The sequence below is a fragment of the Sinocyclocheilus grahami genome, unplaced genomic scaffold, assembly GCF_001515645.1.
Source record: "Sinocyclocheilus grahami isolate Dianchi unplaced genomic scaffold, SAMN03320097.WGS_v1.1 scaffold664.1, whole genome shotgun sequence".
Taxonomy (NCBI): Eukaryota; Metazoa; Chordata; class Actinopteri; order Cypriniformes; family Cyprinidae; genus Sinocyclocheilus; species Sinocyclocheilus grahami.
In genome coordinates, this window is record NW_015505843.1 from 418,075 (window position 1) to 431,454 (window position 13,380).

Below are 13,380 nucleotides of genomic sequence, written 5' to 3' on the forward strand. Positions count from 1 at the left end.
GCAACGCGTAAAAAGACAGTATAAGTCATTATAATCAGTAATTATGTCCCCACTGGATGCAACAAATGCCTCGTTTGTAATGGGTTTTAATGTTTTTGTCTCGTCACTCCGGCCGGACACGGCATCAACAGTATGTGAGGGGCGAAACATTTCCGTCTCACGCTTGAGGTATTCGGCCAATCACAACGCATTGGATAGCTAGCCAATCACAGCACACCTCGCTTTTTCAGACAGATGAGCTTTGTAAAAATCGACGCGTTTCAAAAAGGCAAGGCATCGAGGAGAAACAATAATGTACAGTATGTGGAAAATAATGTGTTTTTTAACTTTAGACCGCATAAACACATTTCATTACACCAAATACACCAAATAATGTTCTTTTTAGCAGCATCATATGACCCCTTTAATGAATGCAGTTACGTCTTTATTGGGAGAGGACTTGATGGATTATCTTGGCCTACGTGACTCCGACTTCATGAAATGCTGAGCATATAGACAACAGAGAGCGAATTAAATTCAGCACTTTTATTTCCAACATGCGCCCATTCATGGCTGCATATTATTTAATTCACGCAAAGTTACGTCTTTATTGGGACAGGACTTGACTGATTATTTTACGTGACTCCGTGAGTTCATCTCTATTTCTTCGAGCCAAGCTGCATAAACTGCATATCAGGCATTTATGTAATGCATCTAATTTGTGCATTAATGGCTGTTATGTTAAATAAAGTTGACTAACTACAGTAAATCAAGTACCCGTGCACGCCGTTGTTGTTGTCTTGTTTCCCCTCAGATGTGCTGCAATGGTGATCCTTCGCGCAATTCTCAAAACATTCACAAGATGGCGGCGTTTATTGGTGAATCCGATATTACAAAACCGATATCCGATTATTGTAAAATGCTTAAATATTGGGAAAAATGTCGGTAAATCGATATATCGGTCGATCTCTAGTCGTGTGTTTATTAGTCACGTTGAATCAATGAAAGCAGTTGAATCTTCTGTTTATTCAGCTGCAGCATAGGCATTTTCTGGGTTTCTTCTGTGAGGCGTATTTGGAGTTTCAACGCGAGAGCGCCCTCTGGCCTTTGAATGGAGATTTACTGCTGATCACAGAACCGTGCTTCACTGAAAGATACGCATGACAATCGCAGCTTCTGTCGAATTATGATCTCGATTCCATTTCGATTTATCGTGCAGCCCTATTTGTAACGAATGTTTTGCAAATTAATTTATATTGAACATACTGGCAGATAGAGAATTATAATGCCACTGTTGTAGGATATCCTGAATGTCTTGACTGTAGTGGATTGTATTATTGCTCAAAGGCACACACATACAGACAGTAATGTGACCTTGGGAAGCTATTAGAACGGGACTGGGAGAGAGTGATGGAGAGAATAAGCTGACCCATTTCAGCCACAGAAATTACAGTGATTTTGAAGGCGAAGGGGTGTAACAATTCATTGTTTTCAAGATAGACTTATTACAAATCTGTAGATGTGCTGCATCCATCTTGAAATATGACGTAATTAATGAAGCCTCTATGATCAGTTTAAATTTTTTTTAATTGCATATTGTATTTAAATATTTACATAGTTATTTTGATAAATTAGGTTACAGGGTGAAATATTAAGGATGTTTATCCAGCAGGGCCTCTAGGTTTTCATTGGCCCTGTGATAATGCTATAGCTAGAAATATTTCAGAAATATTTTGAATCTACACAATGTCACACAAATAAAGGTACTATTCTGCTGAATATCTGTCGTATAGGCACAAGGCTGCAGGCTGAATTCTTCATGTATTAGTTCACAATTGTCAACTAGTTTTCCAACAAGACAAGTAGTACTTTTTTAAAGGGATAGTTAACCTAAAAAAGAAAATGTGTATTTAAATTGATCCCCATTTAAAGCACTGCTGCTATAACTATACACATGCAGGTAAATGTCTTTGGTCATTGTGTTGCATCTTGCACTGTTTTTTTTTTTAGCAACCCACCATGATTATTAGTGTGTTACTGTGTTCAAGATAATGTGTCATTTTTAAAAAATAGTTCCTTTACTGAATCCAATTACTTGTACAATCAAACTGTATTTACAAAATTTGCTTTTGAATCAAATCCTACGAGTCATATAAAAAACTGAGTTCCTGTAGATCAGCTGCCTGGTAGAGTATGGCACTAGCAACAGCAAGGTCATGGATTGGATTTTATGGGAAACACATACAAATAAATACCATGCAATTCACTTTGGATAAAAGCATTTGCTAAATGCATAAATTAAACAAATGATTCTCTGTCAACATAAAGGGGAAAAAAAACTACATGGCCAACTTTACAATGTTTAAGAGCTTTCTCACATTGTGCACGTTTACATGTCACAAGCTTCAAATAACCATTCTCCTACACTTTCTTTATTTGTTTTAAACTGCAGACTTAATATTTATCAATTTCTGGTCATAATCTGGTGACAATGAGCATATAAACCACTGTGCCATGCTGCTTATATTTATCACGCAGTAAAATGCCCCTTCCGCACCCAAACCCAGTCATCTGTGGATGAGAATCCGTAACAAGGTGCATTACATGGTGCGTATTTTTTCCTGCGCTCATGTTAACGGATTAAAGCATTCACTGCACACGGTTGCGGTCTGGCAGTGCGTTCATGAGCAGTGCGTCTGCAGCAGTGCAGATATCGTTTCCGCACCGAGTCTATTGCTGCGCTGCAGACGCTGAATTAAAGTAACAGTGCATTGTTTGCAGTAAATATGAACATGGATTGACACCATAAATGCATATAATTAAAGTCTAGTCAACACATGGCTTTTTGGCTAGGTTTAAAGGGAAAAAGCACTTTTAGATAAACAAGGCAATAATAGATGGCACTTTTTAGATGGTAATAAAGATTTAAATGCAAAAGAAAAGGCAGTAGAGCTGACTATTTATGTCGATGGTAAGTTTGTGATAGCGTAAGAAAAGTAGTGTAAATGTTTTGCCACTTGCTTGAGCAACTTAATATATAAATCTAAAGTAAATGCAAAAGTAAAAAGCATTGAATAATGTGTTGCCTATATTTATTGTGTTTAAACATGTCTGTGAAAGATTGTATTACTGTACTGTGTAAAAAAAGAATTGCAATGCTGAAAAAACATTTTCAGTGACAATGTTTGGATTTGAAATCAAAATAATGGATAAATGTTGTGCTTGTGGTAAACCGCCACGGATCAGTAGCAGACTCCTGTGTGAAATCTGCTTCTCCTCTCACAAGAGACACCTAAGAGAGAAATTTCCCCAATTTTCAAAAATGAAATTCAGACCCTGAATAAATGTCTAAAAATCCTGATTGGAGTATCACTATAAATAGTTATAAATGATTAATAGAAGGCTTTAAAAAGATCGGTATCGGTGATCGGTATTGGCAGATACTGCTTTCTGTGATCGGTGATCGGCCTCAAAAATCCTGATCGGAGCACCCCTAGTCGCGATAATTAAATAACCGTCTAATCGCGATTATTTGATCTAACCGTGGTTGATTATTGTGCTTTTTATACGGCACAAGGGGGTTTCATACACCAAAAGAAACAGAAGAGCACCAGTTTGCTTTTCATTCACTGTATAGCCTATATCATCTGAAGCCATTCCATATCTTAATGTGAGGGACAGAATTGTATTTACATTGTTAAATTTAAGTTTACAGAAATTGATGTTCCTTCTGCTGCAGCTGTCAGTTATTCTACGTTCAGCATTCAAACAGCACGTCACGTTCAGTTATGACAGTCAGCACGGTAAAACTCTCTCTCCATGATGATATCCCATTATAATTAATACTTGATGTGTAGATGAAGGTCTGGGGATTCACAAAAAATTACATCTTGCTGGAGTTCATTGCTCTCTCATTTCTCTTATCTTTGTTTGTACTGCGTGGAGTGCAGTGCACTGTGACTTAAGTTGCTTCAAGCACATCATTCTGCACCCAAGATGTGCATAAGCTCTGCGACTCCATGTAGCTTCAAGTGCACCATTCTGCACCCTGGATGTGCATAAGAGCTTTGTGCCGCTCTGTTTGAAGCATTTCACATTACAAAGTTTTGCACACAGAAAGATTATTAGAAACCTATCTTTTTCTTATTCTCTTATTATATCTTATTTTCACAAATGTATTTTGTAAGAATACAAATAGTTAACAGAATAAACGTTTAAATTGTATAATGTGTTAAAGTGTATGTTTACATTTTAATGTACATTTACATTTAATGTTTAAATTAGGGGTCGACCAATAAGTTTTTCTGTTTGGCCGATGCATTCGTGGCTGGACTTTTATTTTGATGGCGCTGAGAATGGCAGCGCCTGAACACACAGTGCTCACATGTAGAAAAAAAAATAGTGCTGGTGTTGGATCGGTATTGGCCGATTCTTAGAATTTGGAATACTCTTATATAATCTTACACTGCAAAATAATAACTAAAAAAAGATTAAAAGATAACATCATAATTATTTACTGAACCATTCAATTAATCACAATTATATAATGAAAGCCATAAAAAAAAACAGACAATTAATCGGCATAATCGACAAAGCCCCACATCATAATTATTTACTGAACCATTCAATTAATCACAATTATATAATGAAAGCCATAAAAAAACAGACAATTAATCGGCATAATCGACAAAGCCCCAAAACAGACAATTAATTGCAATAACCGTGACTATTTTTAGACAATTAATCGTCAGCCAAATTTCATAATCGTGACAGCCCTAGTTGGAGGTTGTCCTGCTCCACTTCACAGATGATGAGTGAAAAGAGAGTTTTATAATGACAAGACACTCATTTATACAACATATTATTCAACAGGAAGAATTGCTCGTTCTGCGAGTCATACGTCATTATTTCTACGTCATTGGACATGCGCAGTCCTCTAAGTTTCGGTTTTCAATCCAATCTAGTGTTTACATGCACTCTCAATCGTATAAGAAAAGGAGTAAATCACCCCTTTCAATCCGATCGAAATTTCATTCAGATCATGCTTAATCGGATCGAATAAGGTGTTTAGATGAAGGCTTTTCAGTCCGATTGAGCCGTCAATCCGATTACTAACGGATTATTTGGTTGCATGTAAACACAGCCATTGTAATATGCACACAGGCCCATGTCACATATGCCACTATTGGCTTATAACCTTTTCTGCCATTATGAGATGAAGGAGAGTTAAATATCAACTCTAAACTACTAGAACAGACTGGTGACGAGTGTTGCTTACACAAGTCTCTGAAGTGACCGTCATTACACTCATTTTTTGGGGCTGATAGAACTGGTGTGACAGCACCCCAGGGTGATCTTGGGTGTGTGCAGAGTTTGTTAAACTGCTGTTGTTGAATATGATTGTGTTATTATAGAATAGCTGTACCAGGCATGTGCGTCACTCTGTCACTCGTCCGTTTAATTATGCATCAACACTTCTCTCCGGGTAAAGCTTCACAGACACGACTGTTCATTCACTGCGTGTCACCTTGCTGTCGTACCACTCCCACATCTGGAGGATACTGTTTCTGAACTAATTAAGGTCAGGGTTTGTTTACTGCTAAACTAGGTGTGTTTGTTTGCTGCTTAACTAGCTGTATGGCTTGCAGTCTGGATTGATAACGTGTTTCTTGTTTTCTGTTTGACCATGGATGGTTGATCTTGGTGTGATATGGATTTATGTTCGCAAGATGATTTTTGGCAGTGCCACCTGTTTGCAAAGGGTAAGAAAAATTATTTGTATATTTCCCAGAACACTCAAGAAGAGGTGAGGCTGACATTCATAAAGTGCTTTAAACCACTGCTACAATGTGCATCAGTACAATTTGGATACAAAATATATTTTCATTGAGAAAGATTTAATGCATGTAATTTCATCTTGAAGCTAATTAGTTTGGTTCATGACTTAGTACCCTTTATAGAGTGCAACAGTCAGGTTCTGGAAGTAAAAATGCCATTCATTTTCTCCATAGGAGAATTAATTTTGAACGATAACTTATAAACCTTTGAAGACAGACCTACTTTGAGGTGGTTGTTAATCGATGGTATATGCTTTTGTTGAAGCAGTCATCCCTTATTATTTCTACTTATTTTATAAATGTATATATAAATGTGTAAACATAGATCCATATTTTGAAATCAACTTAAATATTTGAAAAACAACTTTAAATCAATAGTTTTATATGTCGCCATCGTTTTTCATTTGAATATTTAATTCGTGATTCTTCAGGAGATTGTAGTTCTTTCCCTCATTAAAGGGATAGTTCACCCAAAAATGAAAATTAGCCCATGATTTACTCACCCTCAGGGCATCCTAGGCATATCTGACATTCCTCTTTCAGACGAACACAATCGCAGTTATATTTAAAATTGTCCTGGCTCTTCCAAGCTGTATAATGGCAGTGAATGGTGCCCCTGTTTTTTAAGGCCAAAAAAGTGCATCCATCCATCATAAAACTACTCCACACGGCTCCGGAGTGTTAATAAAGGCCTTCTGAAGCGAAACAATGCGTTAGTGTAAGAAAAATATAGATTTTTAAAAATGTATAAACTAATCTCCAGCGACGGAAGCTGGAGATTAGTTGATACATTTTTAAAAATCAAGCCTAGGGTGCCCTGAGGGTGAGTAAATCATGGGCTAATTTTCATTTTTGGGTGAACTATCCCTTTAAAGCTAAATACACTTTTTGTTGCTTATTTTGTAATTTTGTTCCTTTTTGAACAATTTTCAAATACTTTTTTGCTTCAAATCAAAGTTTTTAATGTTGCAATTCACTTTGTAGCTGGACAGTTTGATTCTTGAGCCATATCGCTTTAACAAAGACTTTTTAAAAATCCCTATGGGAAAAATACTTCCAGAACCAAGGATGCTGAAAAAGTGCCTGGACACTGTTCCACGCTATTGAGAAATTTATTGGAATCCAAATGAAGAATGAAACGAAGGCTGATGAAGAACTGGACAGTAACTGTTGAAGTTATTATGGCGAGCTGTGGTAGTGCAGTAAGAGGGTTCATGTGTGCTGAAGTAAGCTGAATAAAGAGGATTACAGCTGGCTGTTATTCTCTCTTTCTTAGGCCCATCTTAAGCCTGAGCTCCACCAACAGACTCCACACATCTCAATTCAACACACCTGAAGCTTTGTCTTTGTTTTATAAAGGTTCATTTTAGACTTTGTAATGATTTTATGCAACGTTCACCACGTTTGTTTGTCCATGGCAGTTTACAAAATTAGTGGGGCAAATTTGATCAAGAAAATAAAAAAAGTTATTTACTTCTGTAGCGCTGTCATCTAGGCCTGTCGCAATAATCAATATATTGACTTATCGCACAATATATGTACATGACCTCAATAATTTTTGGTGACGCAATATATCACCCATTATATTTACTTAATGTCACTATGTTTTGTACATTCCACTTGCGCCTGTGTCTTTTGCAGCTTCTCGTACATAGCGTGGTGTAGTCATGAGGTGCTAGTTCAAATTTTAAAAAATGCTTCTACAAAAAAAAGTTTCATCTGCAGATATGGCCTTGTTTAGGGATCTGTGCCTTTGTGCATACGGTCATCTGACTGCCAAGTAGTGATTGTGTGTTTCAGCAATAGTGTGCACTAGGGCTGCACGATAAATCGCATGCGATATTAACGCGCATATTATCAGTAAAGCCGGTTCTGTAATCAGCGGTAAATCTCCATCACCTGCGTGCTTTCACATTGAGCAGCATTAACTACACAGAGCCGTTGTTCAATCAACCACGTTTATATTCGCGCGATTTTTTTGCGCAGCTCGTCAGTGAACAATGGCTTTGTGTAGTTAATGCTGCTTAATGTGAAAGCACACAGGTGATGGAGATTTACCGCTGATTACAGAACCGGCTTTACTCATAAGATGCACGTTAAATATCGCATGCGATTTATCGTGCAGCCCTATTGTCTACCCATGCTCCAGCATCGAAACAATGGCGGACTGTTGACAGCTCAATCAGGGCAGGTCTAATGTAAAACACCACTGTCAGTCAACAATTGTGGGAGGGGCCTTAGCTTCTTGTCTGTGTGATGTCACACAGACCAAGGCCGCTCCCATGGTAGTTGATTGACACTGGTGCTTTACCTTAGAGAGTCCACCTGACTGCTGCCACCCTCTGCTTCCTGGCTTTTGAAACAGAGGGCTGGTGGAGGCGGGGCTTAGCTAGACCCCACCCCTGTGCTGACCCTCTGAGTGAGACTGGCGCCTCCTGATGGACCAGGGTGGTAGCGAGCAGCCTGGAGCAGAGGAGCCAGACTCTGGGGGTCGAGCAGAGTGGGAGGAAAGCAGGAGGGTGTCCGAGCCTGATCATGGCCTGTCCAAAATTACCCACAATGCCTTGGAGAACATGGGCGTGCTGGGCCACGGCCTGAAGCACTTCTTCCAACCTCAGCGAAGACGCTCGTCCGTCTCGCCGCACGACTACGCCTCTTCCTCCACAGGCCCCATCCCTGAGCCCCCAGAAGCGGGGCCAGAGTTGGGGGAAGTGCCTGCCGTGATGGTTGCTTCCCCTAACTCTGAACCCCACGCTTCCGCCCCCCCTGCAGCTCTGAGCCGTGTGCTGCAGCAAATTCGAGGCCCCCCCATGATGAAGAGAGGGACCAGCCTGCAGAGCCGCCGCAGCAAGTCAGGGGGGGGAGGGGAGGCCCCCCAGAAAGGCAGCCCCCAGATCCACAGGCGCAGTACCCAGGAGACCTTGCTACAGGCGGGACGGCCACGCTCCTCCTCCACCACTGATACACCCAGCAGCCCAGCTTTTTCGGACATGTTGTTGACCTCTGGGTACCACTCCACTGAGGAGGCTGATCGGGTAAGTGCCACATGAATGGCACAGGTTTGTCAAGGTGATTTCTTCAACGATTACTCTCTGGTGGTTGTTGTTGGTAGCCAAGCTACCATTTCCCAAGGTTTCATGGACAGACAAGTTTTAAACTAATATTTAGTGATGTTGGGCAGTAAAAAAAAAAAAAGATTCCCCCCCCCCTCTATTTTTTTAAATATTAAACATAAAATAAAACTTAACTTCTATCAATTTGTGAAAAATATATAATGCTATTAAATCATTTTAAATAATATTAAACAACATAAAAAATCATACATTTTAAATGAGGAATTTTACAATTACAAATGTAAATATAAAAATAATAATAAAATTTTTTAAAGGTCTCTACAATCTTTACAGTCTACAGGCTTTTAGTGATTTTGGGAAATGCAGTCCTGAACTACTGGCCCGACTGAGCATACAGAAAAAAAAAAACCTTGATGTTGAGCAAAATATTCCAGCATGCCTTGTACAGACTAGTAATCATTTTTCCAAGGGAAATGTGATCAGTGTTCAATAGGAGGTAATAGTAGGTTGTTTGAAAGGGATGGGAAGGTAGATTTGAATTTAACAGCAATCTGGGCAGATGGAAATCTGTCTGAAAGAAACCTCCAGGATGGATGGACAAGTTGACCGCATTCACAGGTCAGGTAGCTTGTGTAGGAGGTCACTATGTTCTTAAGCCCTGCTATATTTAGCCAAGTCTTTGGATGCACTTCTGTTGGCAGCATTGAGCATAATGTCGAAATCATTGCCTTTGTGCTTTTTTTCCAACCAGGATGTGAGATCGGGGTAGCTGTTTGCTTTCATTTGTCCTCAAGGATACAGTCAAGGTTAAGTTTGCTCTTGCATGACAGGTGCAGCAACATTATTTAGAACTGCAGTTCAGATAGTTGCAAAACCATTTACACTTCTGCTTAGCCTTTCTCCATTACTAGATGTTTTTCCTGCTGCTCACTCAAAATAGCATTCAAAATTAATTTACAAGAAGAAATTTTGACCAGGACTACTGTATTAAGTCTCTCCAGGGTAATTATGCTTACAGTTCATAGCACTATGCTTTTAAGCATGCATTTTTCAACAGCTAAGCATTTCTACCAGATACACTAAATGGTCTGGGTGACTGCCAAAGTGATTCGACTCACCTGTTGTTGGAGAACTTAGCAGCACCATTCAGAACGTTCCTCTCTCAGGGGAGTGTCCAGACATAAGCTCTGTCTGAGTCTTGTCATTTATTTCAGACCACTGTTTCAGCCTGGCTAGCTCAGTAAATGGAGTTTACGTTGATTTACTGGGTATGGTGTGCTGTTTTTTTGTGTGTAAGTTGAAAAGTACTGCAGTTTTTCCATCTGTTAGCCCATATCTGTGATTACAGTTTAGTTTTTACAGCTTAGTTTTGTTGTCAGTGAAACTTGAGGTCAATGTATTTTGTCACAGAGTTAGCTCAGCTCTGTAAGAGGCTTTAACGCCTTTGTTAATCAGACAGAACTGTGATTCTCAGTTAAACGGGGAGAAAATCCTCTCTTAACCAGTTAGATATGAAAAAGGCATCAAAAGTGAGCTGTAATGTCTCTACAGGCATCTTCTGGGTCTTATTAAATGGGCAGTTGGCCATGTGATCAGTTCACCTAGTTTTCCTGTGCGTGACTGTCCACATTGCTGGGAATTCTACCTATGTGTCTTATATCAAGTTGCAATAGGGGAACTTATTGGCAGTAAACACCTGATCTTATTGGCAATAATAATTATTTTTTTTCATGATCGAATGGTGCTGGTGGGGTTTTAGCCAGTTTATAATGACTTTAATGGATGCTTAGATCATCCGTAGCTGTTTATCTGCGATCAGTGAAGGCCATATCACTGATAATCTGGTTTCGACTTGTCTGTCAATGGGTGGAGGGACAGAGTTCATTTCATTGCAGGGTTGTACTAAAGATTTAACATTACCAAATCTTACTTATACACACAGTATGTTAATCATACTAAAAAAAGAGAGAAAAACATTTTCCTTAATGTTGGTTCCCTTGTCATCATCTTCAATCAGTGAAACTTGAGGTCAATGTATTTTGTCACAGAGTTAGCTCAGCTCTGTAAGAGGCTTTAACGCCTTTGTTAATCAGACAGAACTGTGATTCTCAGTTAAACGGGGAGAAAATCCTCTCTTAACCAGTTAGATATGAAAAAGGCATCAAAAGTGAGCTGTAATGTCTCTACAGGCATCTTCTGGGTCTTATTAAATGGGCAGTTGGCCATGTGATCAGTTCACCTAGTTTTCCTGTGCGTGACTGTCCACATTGCTGGGAATTCTACCTATGTGTCTTATATCAAGTTGCAATAGGGGAACTTGTTGGCAGTAATAATTATTTTTTTTCATGATCGAATGGTGCTGGTGGGGTTTTAGCCAGTTTATAATGACTTTAATGGATGCTTAGATCATCCGTAGCTGTTTATCTGCGATCAGTGAAGGCCATATCACTGATAATCTGGTTTCGACTTGTCTGTCAATGGGTGGAGGGACAGAGTTCATTTCATTGCAGGGTTGTACTAAAGATTTAACATTACCAAATCTTACTTATACACACAGTATGTTAATCATACTAAAAAAAGAGAGAAAAACATTTTCCTTAATGTTGGTTCCCTTGTCATCATCTTCAATTGAAGTGGTGCAGTGTGCCTTTTTTTAAAAAAATTTTTATCAATGAATGTCATGCGTTATCTCAGAACTTTGAGGGCTATGTCATAGTACAGAGGTCCAAACCGTCAACGTCACCTGAAATCGGTGTAGTCACTCACTTAGTTCAAACGTGGCAGGTCTTTCAAGATGGACTGCACTGAAAGTGAACCACCATTAATGGTAATTTATTTCTATTCTTTCTATTGTTGTAGGAAAATAGAGTGCAAAATCTATTCTTTTTCTTATGTTTAAGAAAACATTTTATTGTATTACCTCTCTAGGACTGGGTCACCATCCCAGTTCAATACATTGCAGTGCACAACAATATCTTATTTGAATTGAATGAAACTTTTTGCCACTTTTGTCCACTACCAGAAATGCGCTTATTTTGATTATCTTCTTCTTTATTTGGTGAACCATAGTAAATGATTAGGGATGGACCAATGTTAAAATTCTGACTGATAATTATATTCATGTTTTGGTCAGTAACCAAAAAAAAGTTTTGTTTGTATTAGAAAGCGTTAAAAAACGAATCAGTCATTTTAAATGCTACTAGTCAAATTAAGCATCAAGTCATTATAAGGTACACTATTAAAAAAAAATCATGATTTTTTTTTAAGGTTATATTTAATAGTATTAAAATACTTTAAAATATTACCCTTGCACTCATTTTGTTAAAATTCTGACTGATAATTATATTCATGTTTTGGTCAGTAACCAAAAAAAAAGGGGGTTGATTAAAATTCTGTTTTGTTTGTATTAGAAAGCGTTAAAAAACGAATCAGTCATTTTAAATGCTACTAGTCAAATTAAGCATCAAGTCATTATAAGGTACACTATTAAAAAAAAATCATGATTTTTTTTAAGGTTATATTTAATAGTATTCAAATATTTGTGCTTTAAAATATTACCCTTGCACTCATTTTCATTTTAAAGGGGTCATATGATGCGATTTCAATTTTTCCTTTCTCTTTGAAGTGTTACAAGCTCTTCTACAAGAAGATCTGTAAAGTTGCAAAGACTAAATTCTCAAATCCAAAGAGATATTCTTTATAAAAGCTAAGAGTCAACCACGCCTACCTAAAACGGCTCATTCTAACACGCCCCCACATGTCTACGTCACGATGTGGGAAGATTTGCATAACGCCGCCCAAATGATCACGCAAAAAAAGAACTTTTATTCTTGCTGTAATATTGTTGCCGCCGCCGTGGAGACGCTGTGTGTTTCGTTATGAAAGCGAAACTACTTTGTTTGGCCTTTCAAAAGAGGATGATATCTGCTTTGTCATGCCTAGAGCTGATTCGTGCTGGTCGCTGAGAAAATACATCAACTTCGCGCAGTGGATCGCCGGATCGGCTTTCACCGTGGACAAAGCGGAGTCCAGCCCAGGTCGTCATATGTGGTTGCCGCAAGCCCGCCGGCCGCTCCTTTGTCAAATCCGCCGGCCTCCGCTCACTCAGCCCCACCGGCTGTTCCTCACTCTAGCCGCCGGCCGCCGCTCACTCAAGCCCGCCGTGTGTGATGCTGTGTTTTGTTGTGAAAGCGAAACTACTTTGTTTGGCCTTCCAAAAGAGGACACGACTAGAAATCAGTGGTTAAGTTGTATTTACAACACTGTTCCAGAACACTTCAACTAGGGCTGCACGATATATCGCATGCGATTTATCGTGTAGCCCTAACTTCAACCCAAATATTCAGATGTGTGCAGCACATTTTATGAAGGACTGTTTCATGATCCTGGTAGAGTAGACTACAATGCCGGCTGTTCTGACTCACAGACTGTAAGTAAATTTTTTTATATTTAAAGAATTTGCCACTGACGATTCAAACTCGAGTTTTGAG

General features: G+C 38.8%; 1 protein-coding gene across 1 annotated transcript in view; it reads left to right on the forward strand.

Annotated features, from left to right (window-relative positions):
- The first annotated feature begins 8,138 nt into the window (after positions 1–8,138).
- tmcc1b (transmembrane and coiled-coil domain family 1b) overlaps positions 8,139–13,380 on the forward strand; it is a 12,169-nt gene continuing 6,927 nt past the window's right edge. The window contains exon 1 of the mRNA XM_016242574.1: positions 8,139–8,857. Coding sequence (XP_016098060.1) covers positions 8,255–8,857 — 603 coding nt within the window. The 5' untranslated portion in view covers positions 8,139–8,254. The remainder of the gene's footprint in view (positions 8,858–13,380) is intronic.